The sequence below is a fragment of the Prionailurus viverrinus genome, chromosome C1 (assembly GCF_022837055.1).
Source record: "Prionailurus viverrinus isolate Anna chromosome C1, UM_Priviv_1.0, whole genome shotgun sequence".
NCBI lineage: Eukaryota > Metazoa > Chordata > Mammalia > Carnivora > Felidae > Prionailurus > Prionailurus viverrinus.
The window spans coordinates 120,382,955-120,410,347 of record NC_062568.1 but is presented as its reverse complement, the minus strand read 5'-3'; the positions used below and the strand labels follow the sequence as shown (position 1 = coordinate 120,410,347).

At 42.2% G+C, this 27,393-nt stretch overlaps 1 protein-coding gene across 2 annotated transcripts in view; it reads left to right on the top strand.

Moving 5' to 3' along the window:
- The first annotated feature begins 398 nt into the window (after positions 1–398).
- The window catches only part of AHCYL1 (adenosylhomocysteinase like 1), a 38,114-nt gene continuing 11,119 nt past the window's right edge, over positions 399–27,393 (top strand). Inside the window, exons 1-3 of one of the 2 annotated variants that reach the window (XM_047870027.1) lie at positions 399–588; positions 23,973–24,084; positions 26,594–26,737. In XM_047870027.1, coding sequence (XP_047725983.1) covers positions 469–588; positions 23,973–24,084; positions 26,594–26,737 — 376 coding nt within the window. In that variant the 5' untranslated portion in view covers positions 399–468. The remainder of the gene's footprint in view (positions 589–23,972; positions 24,085–26,593; positions 26,738–27,393) is intronic. The other variant, XM_047870026.1, reaches the window with a different exon arrangement.

Sequence of the window (27,393 nt, the reverse complement as noted above, 5' to 3'; positions counted from 1 at the left end):
TGGCGGCGGAAAGGGTCTGACTCCCTCTGGGAACTTCGGCAAGGCAGGAAGAAGAAGGCGTGGCTTCTGCGGCCGGGTCCAGCGTGGTGACGTCATGACAGGACGCCGTTTTTCCCCGCCTCTTCTCTCCCCAACTCGGAGCTGCCAGTACTTGACGTGGCGTCACCACCCTCTACCCTTACTTTGCGTGCGTGTTTGCGTGCGGCGGAGGTGGCGGCGCGGGCCGGTCGGAGCTCGGCGCTGCTGCTCCTGGTGCTCCTGTCGCTGCCGTCGCTGTCCGGCTGGTATAGACTGCCGAGCGGACGAGGCGCTGGCCACAGCACTTTAGCACCGGACGCAGCTCCGCGCGGCCGGGGCGGGAGGGTGGGCGAACGCGTGTCGGAGGGCGCCGCGCGGGCGGGCGGGCGGGCGCCCGTGAGGGAAAGAGGCGGGGGCGGCGGGTCGGCCGCGGGCCGGGCCGGCCGGGGGATGTCGATGCCTGACGCGATGCCGCTGCCCGGGGTCGGGGAGGAGCTGAAGCAGGCCAAGGAGATTGAGGACGCTGAGAAGTACTCCTTCATGGCCACCGTCACCAAGGCGCCCAAGAAGGTGCGGGGGCTCTGGGTGGCGGTGGGGGCCTGGGCTGGGGCCTCGCGGAAGGGGCGCGAGCTTGCCCGGGGCCCGGGATCCAGCGAGTTCGGGACTTCAGGGGCCAGGTTTGAGGAGGTCCGGGACGACTGAGGCGGTGTGAAGGGTGGCGAGTGAGTGGCCCCAGGCCTATCCCGAGCTAGAAAGGCCGTCCCTGACCTCACTTTCCTTTGTCCCTCGGCCCTAGTCCTCCGGGATCTTTCTGAAATCCGCCAGGGCCGGGCCTTAAATTTGAGGCTGACTTTTCCGGGATGCAGGCAGGGCCTTTCGAAGACGGGAGTGGGGGCCGGGATTGGGGTGAGCCAACTCACGACCCCTGTGACCAGCCCCAGGGGCTGGGGCTGAACCGAACCTCTCCCCTCAGGTGAGTGGATAAATCTGGCAGAGCCGCTTTGGGCAAATCTTTGGGAGCAGCGGCTGGTTTATCCGACAACTGCGTGCTAGCTCGGAGGCAAGAGGAAGAAATACGTGGGGCTAGCTCGTTTATGCAGGTGAAAGCAGCGAGGGCAGTGTGAGATTGGAAAGGACACTGTGGTTTTCACCTTCTGTGGTCATCTGGTTGCTTGGACGTATGTAAGATACTAACGTTTGGGGGTTGGTGACAGCAGACACTGCCATGGATACAGGTTGATGGTAGTCATGTGAATAGATCACTTAGGCATCCCTTGGGAAGGGAGCTTGGGTGGGTTGGAGGGGTGGGTGGTAAGGAAGGATTGCTCATTCTGTACTGCACTCAACTAAGGCAGAACAAGTTTAGTCTATTGTGCTGCGGGGTTGAGCTCAGAGGACACCCTTCTAATTCTCTTGTCCTGAAAGATTAAATAGCAGGCTTTGGAGATTTTAGTCTCACTAGCTCTCCGAACGGTGGAATTGGGATCCCGAGTGCCTTGTGAGTGTTTGCTGCCACCCACATCTTGACTTTCCACATACCTGGCACCCAGTTAACAGACTGGAGAACCTTTGCAGAGAGGTGACCTTTCTTGAAACCAGTGAGAAGCTGGATACATATTGCCCCCCTTTAAAGACGGTATTTCAAGGCTGTCCGGGCCTGCAGCGTTTGTCGGGGTGCAGTGCTTGTGTAAGCTGAATACAGCAAGGTTTGCAGGACTAGATAAGAGTCCTTGAGGCTCCTACACCTGAATTAGTCAAGCTGCCATAGTGGGCAAGATGACTTTGTTTTTAAAGGAGATCAATCTACCACTCCAGGAGGCAGATGCAGGATTGAAAAGACAGTTCACTGTTGTGTGCCGTGGGTCTGTTTTCCCGTAAAATTCAGAAACTTACCAATAGATGCCTTAAAAAGGTGGTAGAAGTTCCTTTGTTTCTGTGAAGTCTGATTAACCTTACTTTTCGTGCTGTCACTTCAGCTGACTGCTTTGTTGGGGGCAGTAACTCTAATCTGCACTATTTGAGGAGACAGTCACAGCTTTTCTAAGAATGCTTGAGGGTAGTACCTATGATGGGTTAGGGGAAAGCCCTCGTACCCTAGTTCCCTGAACTCTTCCTCTCCCCATTAGCCTATCCTCGTTGGTCTAATTGCTTCAGAGATTAAGCGTTTTTATTCTTTCTTGCCTTAATTTTAGTAAGCCGGTATCCTTGCGAGTGCCACTATTAATAAGACAAAGTTTGTTTTGTGGGTTGTAAACTCCATAAAGGCAGGGAGGGACTCTTGTTCACCATTGTACCTACTGTACCCAGCTCTGTACCTAGCACATAGTAGGTACTCAAGTATTAATTGCCCACCTGCCAACTAGTAATTGAGATGTCTGTATGACCACCTACCAGGAACAAATATCCCTTTTCCTCTTTGCTTCCCAGGAGAAATACTGTTAAATGTATATTATAGTCAGGACAAATGCTAATGATTTTAAAGACTCGTATTCCGTTAGCTGAAAGAAGCAGTCTCTGCCAGGAATGTGGGAAGACCCTGTTAGAAGTTCCCATTTGCTAGTAAATGTACCCCATGTTTCTTATTAATCTTACTCTTTCTGAGCTTTTACACAGCACTTTGTATTAAAGTGATTTATGATGACTAATTACCCTTTCCCTAGTGATAATAGAAGGCATTTATTCAGTTAATGAGTTGGTTGAGGACTAGTCAAGGTCACACAGCAAGTCCCAGGTGATCTGTTTTTTCACAACTACTGAATTGGATGTTATGACTTAAGTCACTTTTGTACCTCTGCCATGTATTGATAATGTGAGAAAGCATGAGAAGAGAGGGAGAAAAATGTAGCCCAGCCGTGTACTGAATGGTACAAGAAAAAGGCCTCTTCAAAAGGTGCCGTCCTTAGCCTGTGAGGACTCCAGCGTGGCTCTAGACCAAGTAATCCTTAGGTCATTCCAAGCCCTGAGGCCCCTCAGGAAGTGAGGTGCTAGTCAGGCTACAGGTTACGTTAGGGTGACCTTGATGGTCCTCAGATCAGATTCCAGTGTAACTGGTGAAAGTTTGTTCACTTTGGGGACAAATTGTCCGTCAATTCAAAGCATAGATACATTGAAATTCTTCAACTGTAATCGTAACTTAGTTTTGTGTGCCCTAGGGTCTAGCACAGTACTGTGAAGTTAATAGGACTTGTTGGTTTGATTCAAGGCTTGATCTGGGTGTCAAAAAGTCAACTAAGTGGCTACCACCTTAAGTAAGGGAGCTTCTGTGCCTCAGTTTCCTCATCTACCAATAAGTGCTTGTTATTTGGAACAGGTGGAGATAGGTGCATGTTAGGAGCTAAGATAACAAAAGCGGTTTTAAGGAAGTCTATTAGTATTCTTATGCTGCCTGTTTTTAGTGAGCATTTGAGATGACTTATAACGCAAGACATACACAATTTAGATAGAAAGTCAAAACTGTACAAAGGAAAAAAAAAATACCTTTAACCCTGAGGGCTAAGACCGTTGATGAACCTGATCATCATATGCAACTCCAAGCCTCCTAGGAGCCAGAGGATAGAGGGAATCACGCTAGCAGACATGGGAAATAATACATACCATTTTCTTGGGAAGACAGCTTTTGCTGACACATAAAGTTCTAAAAGAAACTTTCATGGGATGGTATTAACAGCTATAGTAAGGCTTGTTCACAACTGTTCCTGTTGATTTCAGATTGTACTGCCAGGAATATTTGGGTGATAAAAGGGGTCCCTGAGTTGTAAGGGTAGTGTACATTGTACCACAGCTAAAGAGGATTCTTCTTTAATGTTGGTGGTTATCAGTCAACCCAGGTAAGTCAGCTAGTTCCCCATAGTCACTGGGTATTTTTCCCTCTTTCTGCTACTTTGTGTTGCAGGGGTGATGGCTGTCCTTGGACCTTTGGAAATTAACATTGTGTCAAGTTGACTTTTTTTTTTTTTTTTCCTTAGAGTAAACTCAGATCTCCAGCTTGTTGATGAAACTTTGTAAGATAGATAAGTTTCTCTGGAAGCCTTATCAAAGCATTTGCTGTTCTCTGCACTTCTGAACATTTATTACTGGGGGAGTTGGGGGGGGTGGCGGGAGCGGGGGTCTCTCCAGAGTGGTACTTAGGTGTTGTACCTAAGATCTATGCAGACAGACTTTTACCGCCAGCACAGTAGAGGAAAAGAGAGACAAAACAGCTACTTTTGCTTGTAGGATATTCTTTATTTGAGTAAGGCATGTATAGCACCAGTTCATCAAAAAGGTGGGCTAAGACTTAGGAAAGCACACCGAGTAGAGCTTTAGTGAGTACTGTTTAGCTGTTCATGTGTTGGGTGGAATGCAGCAGGATGCCCCTCTTCTCATCAGGAAGGATTATGTTATGACTAATTCTTGGTGCAGTTTTGTAGAATTTGCACCGATACTTCTTAGATTTACTGAGGTTTGATAGGTGGATGTTTCTTATCTTTTCTACGTCGTTAGCATCTCTCAGTTCTCGGACTGGGTGGCTCAGTCCGTTAAGCGTCTGACTGTGGCTCAGGTCATGATCTCACAGTTTGCGGGTCGGAGCCCCGCATCGGGCTCTGCGCTGACAGCTCGGAGCCTGGAGTCCGCTTCGGATGCTGTGTCTCCCTCTCTCTCTGCCCCTCCCCTGCTCACACTCTGTGTGTCTCTCTCTCTTTCTCTCAAAAATAAATAAACATTAAAAAAAATTTTTTTTTTAAGTATCTCTCAGTTCTCTTTAGAACAGCTGTTTTAGTGGAGGTCTTCAAACAGGAGTCAGGGATGTATATAAGAAGATCTAGTTTGGATTTCTCCACAATTACTGATTATCTCTCTTTTTCTTATTTGTTTAATTAGACACTAGTTGCCATATTACTTTGTTCTAGTTCTTTTGCACTTTTATGTTGTAACAGAGAGAAATTTGTTCATTGTCTAGATCCCTTGCTGGCAAGATTACAATTGTGTGTCTTATCAGGAGGATATTATTTGGATCCAGTGTATGTTGCCCAATGTATTCTTGTAAGGTTATTCATAAAGGATATTTTGATATAGAATCATGTAGATTTCTAGTTGCCTATGACTCTTGATAAATTTATTCTTCCACCTCAAGTAATTATGATCTGTAAACAAGTACTTTAATGCTCTCTTGGGACTGTTAATTAAAGGAACTGGCCAGTAAAGGAGAACCATGTATACTTACCAGTTTCTCAAGTTTGGGAATTTGAATATTAAAATTTTATAAAGAAAGGCTACCCTCATTATACTGCGTAGAAGAATTCAGAACACGTCATGTTGTGGTAGGTCAGAAGCATCCTCATCAAGTATGAAGAACAATACATTTGCATAGGCCAGAGTTTTTTCCAACCTGAAATCTAAGAAAGAACCCAAAGTTAAAGACTGATTCTTACCACAAATTTTCCTTCCGACCCTTGTCAATAGTGTCAGTATCTTGCATATGATAAGCGGTTTAAACTTCACTTTGAGGTGTGTTCACCTTTTCTCTTCCGATTCTGTATTTCCCTTTGACCCGCTCAGGTATTTCACTAGCTATCCCCGCTGTTGCTTGGCTAACTGAGTAGTACCGTGTATGTTAGGCACTTGATTTTTGGAGTCAGGTTTACCTTCAGTTCCTCTCATCTGATAACTGTGATTTTTGGACAAGTGACTTAACCCATCTGAGCCTCCGTTTTCTTGTCTGTAAAATGAGAAGTAATGATAGTACTACAGGATTGTTGAGGGGATTAGCATTTCGTAAATTTACTAAATTTACTTAGTGTTTTTGTTCCTTTGTAACTAGAGTGACCATATTTCTGGTTTGCTTCTTGCAGTTCCAGTTTATGTGTTATCCCAACATGCTGTTCAGTGACTACCTCCATAAACTCTGAAAAGTACCCTGGTTTATATGGAATTTTGAAATAGTCTTAAAGAGCCAAAACAAAGATGTTTCTATTGGAATGGCTTCTCACCAGGAAAGAAATTTTCCCTGAGAAAAATGTTTTCCCTGAGAAAAATGTAGAGCTTAAACCTGCTGAACACTAAAATATTTGATTTCCAAGAAGGACATAGACAACAGGAGAACTTCGAGTTCGTACTGGAAATGGGATGGATGTGCTCTGCCTGACCACCACCCCTCCCTTGTCCACCCCCCCACATCACACGATGTACCTGTGGAAGGTGGGCACCTATCAGACAGTGGGCCAGCTGAGTCCACGCGTTTATATCCTCAAACTGTAATTATCTGGGAGTCTTCCCAAACTAGAATCCTTGAATTACATGAAACAATTCCAAAGACTCTTTTGAGGTATGACTATCTTTTTATGTGGTCACCTTCAGATCACCCCCCAGTGTATTCCACCTCCTTCCCCCAGGTACTGTTTCTCTTTGCCCTAAACAGCCTGCTCCTAATTATATTTAACTGATTTTCTCCGGCAGAAGTGTGTGGCCTTTGCTCCAAGGCAATTACAGAACTAGGGTGGAACCCTCATGCCTTTGTTGACACTCAGACTGGTTTCATTTTTTTCCTATCTCTGTTCAGTTTTTCTAAAGGCTTCAGTCCGGTGCCTTAATCTCACAATGTGTATAATGGCTGGTACTACTTAGCAATATACAATGGGGCTTAATCATTTACTACCCAAACTGGCCACAAAGAGAAAAAATATAATGAGCTACGGGTAAAAGGTAGTATATGGAATACCGTAGTGGAGATGAGGAAAAGACTTTGAAGAAACACAAATCTACGACTGGCCCTGCATGCTCCTGCTTTCTTGCCACAGAAGTCCCAGTGCCTCAGCTGACATGCCTCTGTACTTAGCCTGTAGGGCTTAATGGGCTTAAAATGTTCTTTACCAGCCCAAACCAGTTCACTTCTAAAATGGACACCCTGTGCGCAGTTGTATGCTAGAGTGAGGCTTAAACGGGAGGGGCTTGGGACTGCTCACTGCTGCATGCGTTGGTCTTGGCCCTGCCTCAGGCCTAGTTCTTTACAATCTGAAGAACTGCGAGCCCTGTTTGTATATTTTTCTCCTCTTTCCTGAAGAGTGTGTGCACAGTGCCATCCGTGGAATCCCCCTGAACATGCTATGCGCTCAGGGTGCCAAGGAGAATGCTAATGTGCTGATCCGCACTGGTGCGCGGCTCTGTGAGCCAGATGGTGGATTGGTGAGTGACAGAGTGAAGGGGCGAAAGGCCTGGAGGAGAGGACTGTAACCATGTTTCATTTTGGCCTCCTGAATGAAGCTGTCCATATTACCGTGTTTTGAGTAATGTCAGGATTTTGGAAGTTCTGTTTTTAATAAGTGTTTTCAGCTCTTACAGTACTTACCAATTAAGATGAACTTTTGGGACACAGGTTTCCATGATCATAAGGGGAATTACTTTATTCCCTTCTCCCAGGACTGGCTTGACCTCGAGTCCAGGCTTTTGGGCTGTGACTTGTTTTCATTATGATCATAGGATCCTGAAATTAAAAAAAAGGGACTTGTCAGGAAAGTAAGTAGTGGACAGTGGTTCTGCTCTGCCCTTCTGGACCACCTCTACCCTGTCCTCTTCCTCATAGGTCTTAAGGAAGATTCATTTGGGCTCTCATGATGGCTGGCTTTATTTTGGAGATGTAGAAAAGAGCTCTTTGCCTTGAATTTTTAAAGTACACACTCTCATCTCTGTTTCTAATTTTAGAAGAGAGGTCAATAAGTAGACAAGTCTGTAGAAGGTAGAGAACTGAAATAGGTTTCTATTTTGCCTGTTTGAGATATTCACTGGATTAGAGACTCTAGAACAATGGTTCTTAATCTTTTGTTCTTAATCTTTGTTATACTTTTCAAAGGGCTTGTGGTACTCCCTGAAACTCATCCATGGATCCTGGGTTAAAAACCCTGATTTAGAGGAGGAGGTCTCTAAGCCATAGTATCTCTTTCCTTTACAGATCCAGAAACTGCCGATTGTTTCCAGCTTGCAGTTTGTCCTTGGAACGAAACTGAGGTTGTTGGTGTTCTTTGTCATCCGCCTCTTTGGGATGCTCCTTGGCTTCCCAAGAGCCTCATTATCAATGCCTTGAGGGTTCAACTCAAGAACTTAGGCATACTGAAACCAGCACATCAGCAACTTTTGGGGATTCTTGTACTACCTCATACCCACTGCCCTTCATATGAGCTGTGAGTGCCTGTAAAGCTTCAGAGCTGAAGTGTTCAGAGTAGGGAACTCACATGCTGCACTATCAAAACTAAATAAAATAACTGGCTCCCCTGTATGTCTCAAAAACAGGTTTGACTTCAGTGTAGTACTTCTCAAAACTATTTTCAGAACTGGCTTGATATCTGAATCATACTTTTCATTTGATTTCTCTAGACCAGACATTGAGGGCAAGGACCATGTGCTTGGCGTATAAGTACTGCCAATTGTTTAGTGAGTAAAATATTGTGAGATGATTTCTCTAGGAGAAAGTGAGTTGGACTCACTTCGTGGCTTTGGCTCACCATCCCCTTCAGTTGGCAAGGGTTGTTTTTCTAACTTAGATCCCTCTCACATGGGTGATAATGGGAATACAGAGAACTGCAGGTGAGACATTGATAAGAATTTCCAACAGCTTAGTAGATCCCTTTATAACGCTAGCATCAGGGACTAAGGGAGGAGACTGTTGAGATACAAGGCCTCTAGCTTCTTGGCCCAGTTGCTTGAGAATCACAAGGCAGTAGGTTAGAAGCCTAGGGATATTCTTACTTGTAATAGGAAGGCAATTTGATGTCCCACCCGGTTTTAAACCCTTAGCAGTAGGGACACTGCCCTAAGTTGAAAGTGGTGTTCTGGTTTACACATGCTCTTGATTTAAGGAACAGAGGCTCACCTTTAGGGTGTTTGAGATTTGAGGGCCAGCAGTTAGTTGAACAGTTTCATTTTGGAATTGGTGTTGGAGTCCTGAAAGTAATAAACAACAGTGCTGCCCAGCAATGATGGGCAAACTTCTGATTCTTCTCATTCTGCAACCCTAGCTGCCCCTTCTGAACCAAAAGCTAAGCTCCATGTTCAAAAACTATATATGCCCTTGTCTTTGAAATTCACCTCCTTTAGAGTTACAGGCTTCTGGGAACTGGGCCAATGCTTGTCCTAACCAGGAATCAGGCCCTAGTTGGCATTGAGGATTTTGTGTTTTGTTTCCCTAAGTATGTGATGTAAGCAGAATTCAGGGGAAAGGGAGACCTTCAGAATTTTGTAGTTTTGGAAGCAGAAGTAGGTGCTTTGTAGAGATGGCAGATGTGTTCAGTTATTCTGGTAACTAATTCAGTTTCCTGTGGGTAGCCAGGTAGTATCCTGCTTCTAATTCAGTACTTAAGTTTTTAGTGCCCAGCTTCGGGAGCACCAGACTCCTTAGCAAGCAAGACAGGAAGATTCCCAATGTTCAGTTCTTACGGAGAGTAGCCCAGCTGGCTTGTCATGCTGGACTAGATGAATTGTGAATGTTAATTACACTGATCAATACAGTGGCCTTGGTAACAGACTTGTAGCTGCTGTAGAATCTGTTTACTTCAGGTTTGTAACAGAAAAGAGACCAAGCTGGTTGAGAACATGATGTTCTAAATGTAATAAGCTGTATTGTAAGTCCAGGGAAAATGCATGCTGGAGGCACTGACCCTACTGCACCCTTCCCCAGGGTTTCCCAGAGGGAAACATTACTCTGGGGGTGGTTTCTGTTCTTATTTGCCAGTTGAGAATGAATTGAGGTCAGCAAAGGCATGGCTTCTGTGAGATGGGGTATAGGATATTTACAGATCATAAAGGTTAGAAGGAGAACACCCGTGTAGGGAGGCATCTCATTCCTCTACCCAGTTTGTAATTCGGAGTGGAGAGTTGATGGGATTAGTTTCAACCCTTGCATTCAGAAGAAGGAACCCCTCCTATTTGAGAAATAGAGGGTTCAGAATTCTGCACATTCTTTTCTGACTCCACAGGGAGAGGATTAGCTGAACGCTGGGCATGTTTGGAATGAGAGCACCTTGCCAATTTTTACTGATTTTGGACCAAGCCATTGTAAAAATATAGTCTCTTTTCCTGAGACGAGCTCTTTGTCATGTGCTCCTAAACCCTGTGGATCCATTTGATGGATTGGCTGTACCTGACAGATGGAGTTGGTATTACAAAGGCAGATTTTCTACTTTCTTTGCCTTATTTGTTTTCTCTCTGAACACGATGTGTCTAACCCATTTGTTCCCTGTGTGCCTTCAGTTGCTTTATCAAGAGCCTGGTAAACTCCGTGTGCTTGTGTTTGCTTTTTCAGATCCTGCTTAGATTGTCTCAGATGAGTACTTCTCATGGAATAGAAGGAATGGAAGGAATCAGTCACCTAGGGAACTTTTTTAAAACATTCATTTCAGGGCCCTAACCTAGACCTACTTAGTCAGAATGGGGAAGGGTTGATGGTAAGGGGCAAGTGGAGAATAGGATAGTATGTGCTTTTCGAAACTGCTGAAGCCTAAAAGATCCCATATTTAGAACCACTTAGGTTATCTAACAAGGCTGGCCAAAATTGTTATGATATCTGATATTGGAATGGTAATGTAGCTACCATCTATCTCGGACGACTTTGGCCATGAGAAAAAATCTTGTGCCCCATGTGAGAGGTCCTGAAAATAGCCTATGGTTACTCTTCTTTTCCAAAGTATTCAGAGTAAGCTATGACCAGAAATTATGTAGCTCTGTTAGCTCAGGGTTAAGCACCTACTACTGTCTCCCGGGACCTGGGCACTTAGGATTAATCAGTGAACAAGACAAAGATCCATATCCTGTGGAGTTTACATTCTTGTGAGGTTATTATTTGGGTCATATAAGTCTTGTACAGTGGTTCTTAATCATTTGGAGTTTGGAGCCCTATCAGAGTTGTGTTCATGTTCCCGAAACACAGACACACACGCGCGCACACACACACACACACACACACACACACACCCCAATTTGCATATAAGGGGAGTTGGCAGCCTGAGGCCCGTCCCTGAACCCAGGCTAAAAACCTAGAATGCTTGTCCAGGATTGAGAATGTGGTGATTGGGGTAAAGCCAGGCCATGAGTTGTGTATTTGGGACTATTATCTCCTAGCCACATTGGGTTGTAGTTTCTTCATCTGTACAGCCAAGGTCCTTTGCAAAGAACTTGAGAGCATCTCAAAAAAAGAATAAGAATTGCTAGGCCTCCACTACACCAGTCACATTTCTTAGTCTGTGCTCTCTTTGAATGTTAAGAATGATTTTGACTCTCTGTTCCCATTCCCACCCCTAGTTTCTGGTTGGCTGAGCTTGTTGGACTCAATAGGTTAAAAATCAGGTCAGAATATGAGAATTTCCTTAACATGATATATACTATCAATTCCTAGACTAAGAGTGACAGTAAAATTATAAAGATCATGAGAGGGCATTATAGTGAAATCCTGGCTTCAAAACACAACATCACAGAAGGAGTTGATAAATGAGGGGCTGAGGAAATACCCAAGGAGTAAAGACTGGAGAAAGATGATAGGAAAAAAAAAAGAGGGCAGAACTCAGAAAGACAATTGACTGAGCTGGTAAGCCAGATAACCTGAAACCAAAGAGAGTGGATTTGAGACCCAGACCAAGAAAGAAAAAAAAAAAGATTACATTTTAGTTCTAAAGGGTCTGTCACTATTGTTTTATTATCAAACAGAACTCAAGATAAAAGGAGAGGGCAGATAAGGCTTTGCTTCATGTATACCAATATTAATGTGTCTCTATCCTTGGAAAAGTTGGTGTTTGACTTGAGCGAATGGCTAAACTGTGCTTCAGGGTTAGTATAATGTATAGTACAACATGTGCTGCAGAAACATGAGTGAAATTTTGTTTGGGACACTGGGAGAAAGAATTATGTAGAAATAACCCGGCCAGATAATAGAGATTGGAGCACAATGAACACACTGAGTCCTGTGCCAATTCTGCCTTTACCTCCCTAAAATCTGACCTTTAGTGTAACTACAGATCAAGACCTCTTTAAGGGTGGTCTTTATGGGGAATTCTTGTCACTCTGCCTGACGTCTAAGGGGAACTTTCCAGACCCACGCTGAGGGATGCTGAAATTGTGCTGTATTCAAGGTCTTCCAGGCCGAACTTTTTTTTTTTTTTTTTTTTTGAGAGAATGTGAGCTGAGGAGAGGGACAGAGGGGGAGAGAATTTTAAGCAGGCTCCACACTCAGTGCAGAGCCCAACATGGGGATCAGTCTCAGGAATGTGAGATCATGATCTGAGGTGAAATCAAGAGTTGGATGCTTAACCAAATGAGCCACCCAGGCCAAACTTCTATACACTCAGAGCCCATAGTCCTCCCCAAAGGAGCCTGGAGGCTCTAGATGATTCCAGTTGTAACTGCTCCAGTTGTCCAGCATATGGAAAAACTGTTCTGCTATTAAAGTTTCTAACCTGCTATTAATATAAGGACATCTCATTGTTTGCTCAGTGATGCATTAAACCAAAACTCCCTAATCTAGGGGGAATATAATCATACCACCAATTATGTTTACTTTCTATTTTTAAAGAAGCCCCTTTGAGTGATCAAAGGAATTTCAGGCCTCACTTCCTGGGACTGTTTAGGTCTGTTTTAAGGTTCTATTCACCATACAAAGCTATACAGTTAGTTATATAGATTGTACTGTCGTGTGAAAGAAAAGTTCCCCCATTACCATTGTGCACAACATAAATAAGTTACCTTAAAAAGCACATTTAAAATATATTCTTTGTTGTATGTTTTAAAATATGGTCATTTAAAATGAAAATAGCAGGTTTCAGGGCACCTGGGTGGCCCAGTTGGTTAAGCATCGGACTTTGGCTCAGATCATGATTTCACGGTTCGTGGGTTGGAGCCCCATGTCAGGCTCTGTGCTGACAGCTCAGAGCCTGGAGCCTGCTTCAGATTCTCTGTCTCCCTCTCTCTCTGCCCCTCCCCGGCTCATGCTTTCTCTCTGTCTCTCAAAAATAAATAAATGTTAAAATAATAATAATAATAATTATAGGTTTCCCAGATGATGAAAGAAAACAAATCATTGATCAGTTTTAATCATACCAGATTGAAAACCTGTTGAATAAATAAATAACAGGTGGAATTTCTAAGTTGCTTTTGATGCCTACAGCAGGAAGTTCTGGGGTCATTTCTTTCATCCTAGTGGTCTGGATTAGATTGCCTGTACGTTCCCCTCCTCCCCATTCCATCCTCAGAAGATGGTGGAAGTGTATGCTAGACCAGAGCTTTTTGCCTCCACTTTTGGGCTCTTACTCTCTCCTCACCCTTTCCACGTCCAAGGAGCAGCACCTCTTAAAGCAATTCATTGGCAGCTTTAAAATACTACATTTCTCTGCATCATTTCACTTTTCCCAAAATCAATGTAGATTTTGGAATGGAGAGAATTCTCTTCCTTCCCTAGAGCTCACAAGTCTTCATATGGAAGCTCAGAAAGCTTCAGTGCAATAGTGGACTATCCTTTAACTGACCTCTTGAAAATAAAGGGGAGAGCTGCTGTTTCCCCCAGCCTATTCTAGAAGAAGGATAATATAATGGTACTGGGCTTGTAGGGATTTTTTTTTTTTTTTTTTTTGCTTTTTCTAAATCTCAATTTGTTAACACATTTGCCTTCAGCAAGTCACTTAACCCCAACCCCTGTTCTGTTTTTTCATCTGTGAAGAGTAGATCTCTCACTCGAAAGATTCCAACATGTTCTGAAAATACAAATCTTCTGTAAAGAAATCATATCTGTGGGCCACTGATGTTGAAGCAGAGTGCAAAACTAGAATGTCATAGAAATTTAGGCATTCAGGACCTTGGTTTTTTGATACCAGTAAGTGTGGATTTCAAATCTATAATCAGCTTTAGGTAAAAGTCCTGATGTAATGCTTGCAATGGTTTTACTTGTTATTTATATGCCAGAATTTAAACAAGAATGGTTTGAAAGATATTTAGATCAGTGATGTTCTCACAGTGTTGGTTATTGATCACATTTGAAGGATAACTCTTCCTATACCAAATTTGATTTTGACTTTTGGTTTGCAGTACAGCCTAAAGGAAGAGATCTTTATCCTTGTGCATCTGTCCACTTTTCCTCATTAGAAAATGGCTGTTCAGAAAGTCACAGGTCAGGAAAACTCACTTCTGTGTTCTGGTTGGGGAGCTAGAGAGTTTGGGGAATTGCACTGTATTCATCCTGGAGCAATAGGTGGTTCTTATTGTTAAATAGCCCCAGGCACATTGCAACCACCAATTCCTTTCAACTACCTTGTTTCTTTCTTTCTTTCTTTCTTTCTTTCTTTCTTTCTTTCTTTCTTTCTTTTTTTTTAATGTTTATTTTTGAGAGAGACAGACTTCCGGAGGGGCAGAGAGGGAGACAGAATCCCAAGCAGGTTCTGTGCAGTCAGCACAGAGCCTACCGTGGGTCTCCAACCCATAAGTTGTGAGATCATGACCTGAGCCAAAACCAAGAGTCAGACGCTTAACCAACTGAGACACCCAGGTGCCCCATCAACTACCTTTTTTCTTACAGACTATCTAAGGTCATGATTTCATGCTGAGACTTTTATCTAAAATTGAATATATACATCTCAAATTAGAAAGTCAGGAAGGGATGGCAAATATTACCTTTCTAGAATGGAAAATACAGTGTGATTGTATTTGATGTGACTGATTGTCAGATTCTTGTCCTTGAATTATGTTTCTAATCTCCTAGATGTTTGCTATTTTGTGTTTTTAAGAGCTGTGGAAACTAAAGCCGCCTACAGCTGATCTTTAAAGTGATTTTTACCTTGTTTTTTGAAATCGAAACTATTCCATCTGTCTACAGGGCAGATTCTGAAGGATCCCATTGACCCACCCACATTTGGAAACAATACCTGTTACTACATAGTTAACTATTCAATATTCGGTCTTTAAAGTCTGATTATTATTTTATTTGGTGTTGAGTTTTGATGGCGTTTTCCTCCCTTGAGCCTATACTTTATGGGAAGCAGTAGATGGTAACAAAAAACAACTGATACTGTTTCTGTCTCATTAACCTTTGTTGGGTATTAACCTAGGGTTTAGAAAGCACACCCAGGTCCACTCAGCTGCCACTTTTTTGGAGCTGCTTGTAGCTCTTTTGCCATAAACTATTTGGCAAAGATTTTCATGTCTTTCACCCCTCAGTGGATATAGCCTTCCCATTCACTCAAGCAAATATGTGTAGAGGGTTTGAATTTCTAAGATGTAATTGGCTTTCAACCTCATTTAAGCTAAACTTCCAAATTGAAGGAAGGAAGGAAGGATTGTTTTTATACGTCTCCAATCTTGTTTCTTCTTGGCAGGCTAAGAAATTATACAGATGGCATTTATTCAGTCTGTGTGGCCACCTTCCAAAATGTCAGAAACTCCATCTTCTACACCTGTCCAATGATCGATTGCTTGCTTTCACTGTTAACTTTTCTCTGATAGAAATTAATTTGAAGAATACACATTTGCCTATTTGTAAGCAGTTGGCAAATTTTCATCTTAAAGAACATCCCAGCATACCTTGCAGTGAGGTTTGCCAGTTTAACTTCTTGTGAGTTTTATTTAAAGTCAAGATAGGCTTTAGAGAGGACTGTGAATTAAGTCTAATGACTTTTTATGACAAACATATAAGGTGAACAGTAGTAACCTGGCTCAGTCTTTCCCAGCACTTAAGAATTATTGATTTTTACACTCTGAACCAATACAAAGTGATTGCTAAGTGAAAAAAACAAGGTGCAGAATATTTTAGCAGTCTATTTTTTGAGTAAGAAAGACAGGGAAAATACAAGTATAAGTATATACTTGCTATTTTTTTTTACCTGTATTAATGAACATAAACCAGAAATTAATGAAAATGGTGAGGAGGGAGGAAGGTTGGGGAGATAGAAATGGCAGTGAGACTTCTCTGAATATACCTTTAAAACTTTTGAGACATGTGCTTTATGTGTCAAAAAATTAAAGAGAAAGGAAACCTTAAAATTGCTTGTGAACAGAAACAAATGAATCTAGCTACATATCAAATTGATATTAACCACTCAGAAAACCATACTTCACCTATATATCCTTCGTGAGATATTTTCTAAGGACAAAAGGAACTTCAGTGAAATATTGACACTTCACTACATAGAATATTGTTAGTAACATTAGTCTTGTAATTTTGAAATTGTTTTATTTGTATTCTAGAATAAAACAAGTAAGCGTATCATTGCTATTAGAGACCAGCATTGTCAACCTAAGACAGGGGATGCCTGGGTGGCTCAGTCGGTTGAATGTCTGACTCTTGATTTTGGTTCAGGTTGTGATCTCCTGGTTCATGGGATCCCGCATCAGGCTCTGCGCTGTCAGCACAGAGCCTGCCTGGGATTCTCTGTCTCTCTCCCTATCTGCTCCTTCCCTCTTTCTCTTACTAAATAAACTTAAAAAAAAAAACAATAATAAGAGAAAAGAAATACAAATAGGAAAATTAAAAGTTTAAAAAAATGTTAAATTTGAAATGGAAATATCAATATAAACTCATGAGTAAACGAAAAGATTTATTTCTCTATCCCCTGCAAGAACTTAGGAGCACTGACACTTCTATTAACAATTAGCACATTTTATACTCAGATATTATTTTCTAAATACCATTCCCCACTGAAAGAAACCAGAGCTTGGAGAAATGGAGAAATCGTTGATTCCAGATCTGAAGCAGAGAAAGAACAAGGTGAGCCTGGTATATCTTCTTATACCAGAAAGGAAGGAAGCACTTAAACAGAAGAATCAGCTTGAAGGAGACTCCCACTGGCCCAGTTTGAGACAATTGGAGCATTCAGTGTACTCATTGTGTTATTGAGTGTAACAGATTGAATAAATAAAAATATGAAAGACAAGTAAGGAAAAAAAATGAAAGAGGGAGAAGAAAAGTTTCTCCTTACAAAAAGTAATGCCAGCTAATATATGTGATAAGAATGGTAAGGGAAAAAAACATGATTCTATAACATCCCCCCACCCCCACCACAATATAATTGGTTCAGGCAAGGATTATGAACAGATGGTAAAGTCACTAGGGAACAGGATATTCACAAGCTGACAGATACCACCCCACAATTTAACCTTTACTTGCAAAGGAGAAAATACACCTTTCAGAGACTGATGATCTCACTTTAACCCAGGGTTCAGTTTAGTGTCACTAATAATGGAATGACCTAACATGATACGCTACCTAGTACAATGCAAAGTAAAGTATACAACATTATCTATGAAGTATTCTTGCCAAAATCTTAATCTCTTTCTAATCAAACCTCAAAGCTGAACTTCCAATTTATAGGAAAAAGTAATCTGAAAAGTGGGAGATTCCAAAAGGCAACTGGCCTGGACTTGTCCAGGAAACGTCAATATTGCAGGGGGGGGAAAGAAACACAGGAGAACTATTCCAGATAGATAACCAGGCACTGAAGGAACCTAACAACCAAATGCTTTCGTGAACCTTGGTTCTATCCTGGGTTGGAAGAATTGGGGAGGCATTTAGGTCTACTATGAAAGACACTCTTTTTTTAAAATTACTCAAGTACAATTAACACAGTGTTACATTAGTTTCAGATGTACAATATAGTGATTAAATAATTCTACACATTACTCAATGCTCATCAAGATAAGTCTACTCTTAATCTCCTATATCTGCTTCACCCATCCCCCACCCACCTCCATTCTGGTAACCACTAGGTTTGTTCTCTGTCCTTAGGAGTCTGTTTTTTGTTTCTTTTTTCTCTTTGCTTGTTTTTTAAATTCCACATACAAGGATATCATATGGTATTTGTCTTTCTCTGATGGACTTACTTCACTTAGCATTATAGCCTTTGGTTGCTGCAAATGTCATTTCATTTTTTATGGCCATGTAATATTCCATTGTGCATATACTACATCTTTTTGAAAGAAATTCTTGAGATGATTAGAGGAGTTTGAATGCAGACTGGATGATACAGGATTATTGTTAATATTCTTAAGTATGATATTGTGGTTCTGTAGGGGAATATCCTTAGAAAATTCATTCTGTAGAATTTATTGGTGAATTTTCATATTTGCAACCTTTTTTTTTGGCAGGACCACTTGAAAGTGTGCATGTATACATGTGTATATATGCAGAGAAAGAAACCTAATGTGGAAAATAGATTCAGTGTAGATGGAGGGTATAAAGGTGTTCATTATACTACTCTTGTTAAGTTTTTGTATGTAGAAAATGATCATAATAAAGTTGGGAAAATGAAACAGTGGGGGTGCAGAGGGAGTTGGAAGGGAACTTTGGTGTATCACTAAAGTCATGGGTATGTTCCAGGAGCCTAGATTTCTTTAGTCACCTCTACATAAATAAATGGGGGACCTGGGTGGCTCAGTTAGTTGAGCATCCGACTTTGGCTCAGGTCATGAACTCATGGTTTGGGGATTCCAGCCCCAGGTTGGACTTTGAGCTGACAGCATGAAATCTGCTTCAGATTCTCTGTCTCCCTCTCTCTCTCTCTGCCCGCCCCCTCCCCCACCACACACATGCACGCTCTCTGTCTCAAAAATAAACACTGGTGCGCCTGGATGGCTCAGTCAGTTAAGCGTCCGACTTTGGCTCAGGTCATGATCTCACGGTCCATGGTTTCGAGCCCCGCATCAGGCCCTGTGCTGACAGCCCAGAGCCTTGAGCCTGCTTTGGATTCTGTGTCTGCCTATCTCTCAAAAATAAATATTAAAAATAAATATTTTAAAAATTAAAAATAAGCTAGAGTTGATGATAATTGAATGTTAAGAGAAAAAGAACAACAAGCATGTTTTCATATACTATTTGTAGCAGATTGAGGATGAGGAAAGTATGGACAGGCCAGGCAGTTGGACGGGCAGATAGCTAAATAGGCATTGAAACATAGTCGGGATGTGTATCTAGTGTAAATTGCAGTTTTCAAAAGATTAGGAAGTCCTTCCCTGTCCTATTTGTTGCCACTTTTTAACCTCTTAATTTTACCTCTAGTTGGCAGTTGGAGGCCTAGATCACTTATTTTCATTAGAGCACCTCAGGAGATAATTAGCAAAGCCAGTGAGGTATGTTGTCTCATATGAAGGGTGGGAGATGGGGTAGAGAGTAGCTGATAAGGATAAAACTGCTCTTTGCAGAGGTATTCAAACTTTATGTTCCTTCCTCACCAGCTAAGTGACTTGGCATTATGAACCCTGGTATTGCCTCACCGCTTCCTCCCACCAACATTGATGAAAGATGAACTTGATTCCCATTTTTGAAAGGAGTATTTCTTCTGGAACTGGATTCTAGCAGTGTGCGTGTGTGTGCGTGCATGCACACACTCACATTATATCCTGTTACCCTCCTGTTACCCAGAGAGGAGTGGAGTGGTGGAGGGAGATACGTGCTGTGATTAGTCAGCTTGCCATTCCCTCCCCCTCCAGAAGCTCAGGCCCCATCTGGGGAAACTGAGAACTTAAGAAACTTGAGACAGGGAAGGAGGACAGGGAGCAGCCAAAACCTGCTGAGTCTCAGAAGACTGGTTTCTGCGCTGGGAAATGGAAGTGACTGAAGGTGGCTGTGGATTTGACTCTGTGGCCTGAGATTGATTCCCTTGAGATAAATTGTTTTCTGGTGGTGTACCTGAGAGCAAAGTGTTGGGAAGAGGATACCCTTCTTCTTTGGGAAATTTCTTTTACCTAATTGGAGGTTTGAAAGATGTGCAGACTTCTGTAGTTTTTGTACTTAAAAGCTGGTGTTTATTGATAACTGTTTCTTTTGATTCATCTGAAATGGAATCAGACTGATCAGTGGTAAGTATCAAGGAGAAAAGTCTTGTACCTATTTAGTTTAGGCTGACAGCCATACCCTCTTCCTTTCCTCTGAATAAAGAGCAGATGAGGGTAGAATCTGTAGGAGAAGGAATACATTAGCCAGAAGATGTGTGAAAGAGGGATTGGAAGAGATGTAGGAATCCTGGAAGGTGTCATAATACATTGCTTAGTAATTGACTTGTTAAAATTGCTAGCTTCATTAATAATCATCTTTTTGCTCAGTTGCTAAGAAATATGCTGACCATAACTTCAAAACAGAAAAATCTGCACACACAACATGCTAGAAGAGACACTGGAACAGATTATATAAATTTGGGGATGTCTCAGAAAATCAGTAGTGTACCAGGAGGAGGGGTACTGACTGGCCCTTCTTCAGATATTCCTCAGCAGTTGAGACAGACTGATCCCTTTACTCACTTCTAAGCTATGCTTTCTTAATGATTTGTTTTCCTAATAATTGCTGTTTACCTTTGAGTCTAGTCCTTCACCCCTAGGAGGAAACCTTTCTGAGGAAATGACAAGCTGTTAGATAAGCGTGTGAAATAATACGTTTAATAAGATGTCTAACCTCTGATTTTTGGAGGCCTAAGCTAAGCAATATCCAGATAAGGCTGTTAAGACCACAATATCTAGTATCTTTCTTAAGAAGCAGTAAAATTCTCTCGCAGCCATTTGTGTTATTACCCTGTCGGTCAAAACACATCTACAGATTGTGCATATTTCATCTCATAGATCTTTCCTGAAATACCACTGGGTACTTAGTTGGTGCCTGCCAAATGTGTTGATTAAAAGGATATAATAATGATTATTCTCCTGATCACCATCCATTGGCCATAGTGTCATAGTGGAATTCCTATGGCTTTTAATTCCCTGTGATTCAGGAGCTAGACAGCAAAATTGGGTTGGACCGGGGACAAAAGTGTGGCTAAGCTATTTGACACTTGAATAGATGGAAGAAATGTTTGTGGAAAGAAGCTTTTCAGCTTCTTATGGTAAGAAATATCAGTTGGGATAAATTGAGTAGTATACAACAATTTTTCTTCCTTGGAAGCTTATAACTTTTGGATTGCCTGTGATCCCTTTTTCTTGATAAATTACATACAGCAATTCTTTCAGCTCACTTTGTCACCATACTTAACCACTAGGTGGTGGATGTACCATATCCCAAATTGTTTCTTTGGTAGAGCTTCTCTTTATCATTTTCAGTGTCATGTTGAAGGGAGTCAGCCATTGTACCCACTGAGCCCTTTGAAAAGGTGCTCTGAAATAGCACACTAAATTGGCCTGATATTTAATTGAGTTTTTAAGGCACAGCAAGTAGACTTCTGTATTTGGATGTGCTATTTGGAGAATGGGTCAATCTGACCTTCTAGCCTTTCTCAGATGTAATACTAGTTCAAGAATGAAATACTGGCATGCTTGTTGTGGGTAAGGCTGTTTACAGGGTGGTGAGCCTTCAAACACAAATAGTTCTTTAACGTAGGACTTTTTGATGATCAGATACTTTTTGGATTTCCAATTACTGTATCTCTTTTTCCCCCTCCCCTCTTTCCCATTCTGCATCATATTTAGACCTAGCCTTCCTTATAGATACAGCTTTGAAGAAACACTGAAGTATACCAACTAAAAATTATGTTTGGAAGAAATCATGACAATAGGAAATAATGTAAACAGAACAATCCATCTTGGGATTTTGTTTTTACTTAAGTGATCGTATTGGGTGTAAATGCAGTGAATCCATCCCAATTAGAAGGCTGTTACAGAGATCTGGTTTCATTAGAGGGAAAACTGTGATACCCAAAATTGCTTTTGACAGCAGTGTCTTTGTTTATAATGTGAAGGTGAGCGGCACTCCAGGAAGTACTTCGGAAGGAAGACGGGTACTAGCTGTAAAGACCTCCAGGGGGGCAAGCAGGCCTGGTGGGAACTGGCAGGGCAGATCTCTTTGCGCAGTTTGGTGGTGGGAGAGAAGACAGGTTATCACGCATCTTTGTAGAGCTGGACTACCTTATTTACAAGCAGTGAAAGTGTCAAAGAGTTGTGAGACTAGACAGCCATCCATCCATGTCATGGCTTGAATTAACATGCTGCCCACTTCAAATAGGCACCATATTAATGATTTGAGAGATGGGGCACAGTACTGATTGGTAAGCTGCTTGCAACACAGTCTAATATTTTTAGATGGGAAAGATTTTGCTAAGCTTTAGGCTACTGACGAGCTTCATTAATACAAGGTGGGATTATGACTGTTAAGTCACTTCTTAGGTTGCTGAAGAAACACAGTTCTATCTTGCCACAGCCACCTCTCTATTTTTTTATTTAAGAAACTGCAAATGTTACTGCATTTCCCTCCTCCACCGCCAGGTAGGTGGTGTTTGGGAATATGCCCAGAGCCTTTTGAAAAAAGATGAACAGAGGAGGGAATCATAACAGCCAAGAGAGAAGACTAGCTTCCGACTAGACTGCCCATGCCAGGAACAAGAAGGCTGTTGGAGGAAGGGCTGCCTTTGGAGAGTGTTAAAAGCCATTGATGGTATCTTGACTCTATTTTTTCTGCCACCAAAAGAACTGCATATTGGGTTGAAAGTCATTACCTTGGTCTTGGATTAATCTCTTCAGTAAAACTAGCTTTGCTGACTGCAGAAGTCATGTGAACATGCAGTGGAAAATCCTATCGAGAAGGGCAGATGCCGACCTGTGGCCACTTCAACGGAGTAGGTGGTTCCCCCCGCCCCTCCCGAAAGGAACTAGTGCTTTTGGCATTTAAGCTATAAAGTTTTAGCATCTAAACTGAAAAAGCTGCTTCAGATATACAAAGATATTTGTTAGTCAAGTTCTAGTGCCATATATATGTTGTTTAGCCCGAGTCTCTTTTATTTACTTATTTATTTTGCTGTGTTGCACATTTAAGCCTGATTCTTCTACTGCCAGCTGATGCTACCCTATCTCAAAGGTACATGTGACAGAGGAGAGGAATGTTTTGCAGCTGTAACAAATGGGGAGTTTACTATTCCTGGCTTCAAAGTGGCTATAACCATGTTGCTAGCATTATGGAGAGAAGATTTTAATCTGTAATAGCTTTTACATTTCCAAAGATATCTGCTAAAGACTTAGCTTAATGGATTCTCCATGGGAACCTTTCAGATTTAGTCAGGTTGTGAGGAGAGGAGAATCTTAATTCAGAGTCTCAAACCATTCTGTTTTTCAGGAGGCTGAAGTTTATTTCTTATATCTTGAAGGGTTTATCAGAGTTTAAATAAGAGTTCAGGAGGAAAGTTTAAGTCATTTAATGGAGGAAAAAGTTTTCATATACTTTAGAAACATCCGCTAATTTGACTGTAAATAATATTAATTGTATTTGCTATTTATTAAAGCCAGTTTTCCAAATATCCATCAGACAGTTACCTAGTTCTGGTGTATTTCATTTAAGGAAGTTTTGAATACAGAGTTTACCAAGTCATTTCTTTTCTCCTTCCTTTAAATTAGTCCTGATTAGTTGGATTTTACTATGGTGTGCATATATTTTTTAATTTGGCTTTCTTTAGTGTATTCCAGCATTTTACTGGACGTAGCAGGTTCTAAGAACACTATATTGACTTTGTGAGGTACGGGTATGATTGGACTCCGACTTGGCACCCACCATCACCATTTCAAGGCATCGCCATAATTTTTCAAACAACAAGACCTCTGCTAATTTCAGGATAAGAATGTGCTACAAGACTATATTCTGGAAAATGAAAAAGAGCAGAATCACAATGAAATGGTGCCTGTTTTTTGGTAGAGTTGGGAGGAAGAGTGAAGGGTTTGATGTGTCAAGGTTGTAAGAAGAAATAAAACTTTATGGATTGTGAGAAGAGGGACTTGTGAATTTTGGACAGATGGTACAAAAAGCTGGGTCTTGAGCTCTGCCCCCCTCCCCCCGCAAAAGGTTCTGAAACAATTGGAAAGAGATAGTAATTGGCATTTGGAGAGGAGTCCACAAGTAGCCTCTGCCTGCCCTCATTCTGGTGGGAGAGTTGCTGGCTTGGTAGGGGCCACGTGATCACCTGAGGTTTCAGGGAAGGAAATGTATGGCCTTAAAAAATGGAGCATTTCGTAGCATCCTTGTTGTAAGTTTTCAAGTGTGTGTCTTCCTCCTACAGCAAATCCAGTTTGCCGATGACATGCAAGAGTTCACCAAGTTCCCCACCAAGACAGGCCGCCGGTCTTTGTCTCGTTCCATCTCCCAGTCCTCCACCGACAGCTACAGTTCAGGTAAGTGCGGGCTCTGAGTCCACTCCGATCTTTCTTCTCTGTTGCACGGTCTTAAGCTAGTCCTCTACCCCCTGCTCTTTACTTATCTAGAATCTGAAAGGACCTCATGTCAGGACTTCCCACCTTTGTGCTAAAAGCTGATAATTAGCAGTTGAGCACTGGAAATGTCCCCAGCCAGGCTTGTAGCTGGTGAGGCTTTTGTCATCTGGAGACTCTCTTCCCATGCGTGGCCGTGTCTGTGTGTGGTCTGTGGCCAGTGCCTGGTCAGTAGTACTGGGCCAGTTCCCATTCCCACGTTTATCTGCCCACGTACAAAGGGAGAAAATCAATTCTATTTTGGCTGACAGAACTGGCCTTGAAAAAGAGGTGTACTTTGGAAGTATAATTTCTAATTTGGTTGTATAAGATACACCCTGCCACCTGACTTTTTCTTTCTCGGCTCCAAGACTGCTTGAATTGTGACAATAAAAACTAGTATTTTGGCTCCTTTCATTCACTAGGTTACCCTTTATGTTGAAGTGTCCTCCCCTGTTAACCTTTTGAATAGGAAAGGTTCAAACTACTATAATGTGTCTCTAGTTCTGTTTCTTTCTAGTTCCCATATCCTATTTTAACCCTATCTAAGTCGCCTTTTTTTTTTTTTTAATTGTGCCCTTCTCAACTTTAGACGGGCTACTAGAAAGTTAATGTGGAAAAAGATATAGAATTTAGGATTTGAATACTGGAAGATCCACAGGGACATCCAACCTAAGCCCACCTCATTTTTCAACTGAGGAAACATCGTCAAGAGGTTCAGAGGCTTGCCCAAGGTCATAGATTGCCGTTAGTGTCAGGGATTTGTACCAAAACCCATTTGTTGACTTTTGCCAGAATACTATTTGTATGGTGTTGTTATTTTTTTTAAGCTTATTTATTTATTTTGAGAGAGAGCATGTGAGCATGAGCAGGGGAGGGGCAGAGAGAAAGAGAAAGAGAGAGAGAATCCCAAGCAGGCTCCACTCTGTCAGCACAGAGCCTGATGTGGGGCTTGATCTCAGGAACTGTGAGAAGCGTGACCTAAGCTGAAATCAAGAGTCCAGTGCTCAACTGACTGAGCCCCCCAGGCACCCCTATGGTATCGACATTAAGGATGGACTCAAGGTAAAAGGAATGTGAAAAAACAAACAAGTAAACACATTTTTAAAAACTTGTCCTTTTGTTCTGTGCCGCTGATAACCCAGTGTAAATAAGATAGGCAGATGAGAACAAAGGGTGGTACACAGGGTTAAGTACTGAAATAAATGAATATACAGAGTCGCTGTGGGCCTGTGTACAAGAAAAGGTTCCAAATGTAATGGCTGTCATAAACAAAAGGTGTCTTGGAGTGACAGGTACAAAAGACTGGGGGTCATAAACGGGCTGATCACAGCTAAGAAAGAATTAATTGTGAAAGGCTGAGTTAAAAGAGGAAGAAAGGAGTGAGTGAAGAAAGCTTTAACGAAGTCCTCAAAGATCTTGACGGCCATGTGTTAACAGGAACCTGTCAGGGCATTTTGAAAAACTTTGTGATATAGTTAAACTGCTCTAGTGGGACAGATACCTTTAGGAGTATTTGTGTTAGCAAGTAGTATGTAGGAGACAGTGAGAGACCTGACATACCGGCTGAGATCAAGATCAGGAAATACTCGATTCAGAGAAGAAAGAGGTGATTTAAGAGTCGATTAAAAAAGGTGATTTAAGGTGATTATTATATGCCTTCCTGCATATCTGTCTGAAAGGACATTTTTAGCCTTTATATGAAGCTGCTTTTTTAATGTTGAACATCTTGAGGGATCTTAGGGCTGACAGTAGAACCAGAGCTGCTCACCTTCTGAGTCCTTTCTTTCCTTCTCTGTATTCTTTGAGCACAACCTAGTATAAAATCCCTTGTAAGATTTTCTTGTCGCTGTCATCCGTATTAGTGGTTCTGTGAATGTGGTTTTCTGAACAGCACTGTCAGCAACAGCTGGGAACTTGTTAGAAATGCTAATTCTTGGGTCCTATCTGAGACCTACTGAATGGGAATTTCTGGCGGTGGGGCCTAGCCATTTGTATTTTGACCTTCCATGTAATTCTGATGAGTGCTTTAGATGCTTCAGTTTGAAAACCAGTGATCTACAGAAATTGCATTCCTTATATGCCCTAAGTTATTCTTCCATTTTTGCCATGTCTGATTCCAGTCCAGGTTGGGACCAGGTGCCCCTGTTATCTTGGGATTCACGAGGGCCGGTGCAGAATTGGGATCAGTAGCTTCTTGTTACAAGCAGTAATGGCACAGTATCATCAGGGTGGATAGAGGGGCCACAACACTGAAAGATCCCCAACAATTGCATTCCTCTGTTATTCTGGAGGAGTAGGGCTGAGGGTGATGTAAAAGATGGCCGCAGTTAAGAGTTCACTTCACTTAAATGAGTCCTTTGGGGAGTGTGCTTTGTGGAGTTGGGGGCTATTGAGGTTCTCCTATCCTTGTTTCTTTCTCTTCTGGCTCCAGCTGCGTCCTACACAGATAGCTCTGATGATGAGGTTTCCCCCCGAGAGAAGCAGCAAACCAACTCCAAGGGCAGCAGCAATTTCTGTGTGAAGAACATCAAGCAGGCAGAATTTGGACGCCGGGAGATTGAGATTGCTGAGCAAGGTAAAGAAAGGGAGTGGTAGGGGACCAGAAGCAACCCAGTTGCTGGTCATCAGGATCCATAGACAACTTCACACTTGAAAACTAACTTGAAAAATCCTCTGGGAACGTTCAGTGTTCCGGATTCTTGTACAAGCAGATCTCTCTGTTGGAGCCGGAGCCTCAGGGTTCTTGTTCTCCTTGCTTCCTGTTCTCAGCACATAGTAATTACACAGTGTAGTTTCTGTTTTCCTCCCCCATGACACCATATTCGGAGATCTGCCTGTGGAGTCAGCAAGTCCCAGAACACTACACGGTGGTTAGTTCTGCGGGATCCTACCATAGCTGCCAATCTCAGAGACCCACATTTCCCAGAAGCGGCAAATGTGGGAGGGTTTTCAGCTAAGGATGTGGTTGCCTAGGGTCTCCTTCGGTCTCTGGTCCTGAGCACCCTCTGCTGGAGCTAGAGTAAAAGTGACTGACAGTTAAATTTGGTTTCCTCACCGACCCCATTCCTGGTACAGTCTTTTTTTACTCTTGTTGCTTTCCCACTATAGGCATGCTCTGTACTGGGAGGGGGTAGTACAGAAACCAGACAGACTGACAGAATGGGCTTCGGTAGCAGAGAGAAACAAGTGCTCGTCTGCTGAGGGTGAAGTCTTCCTTCCTGGTCTGATGAT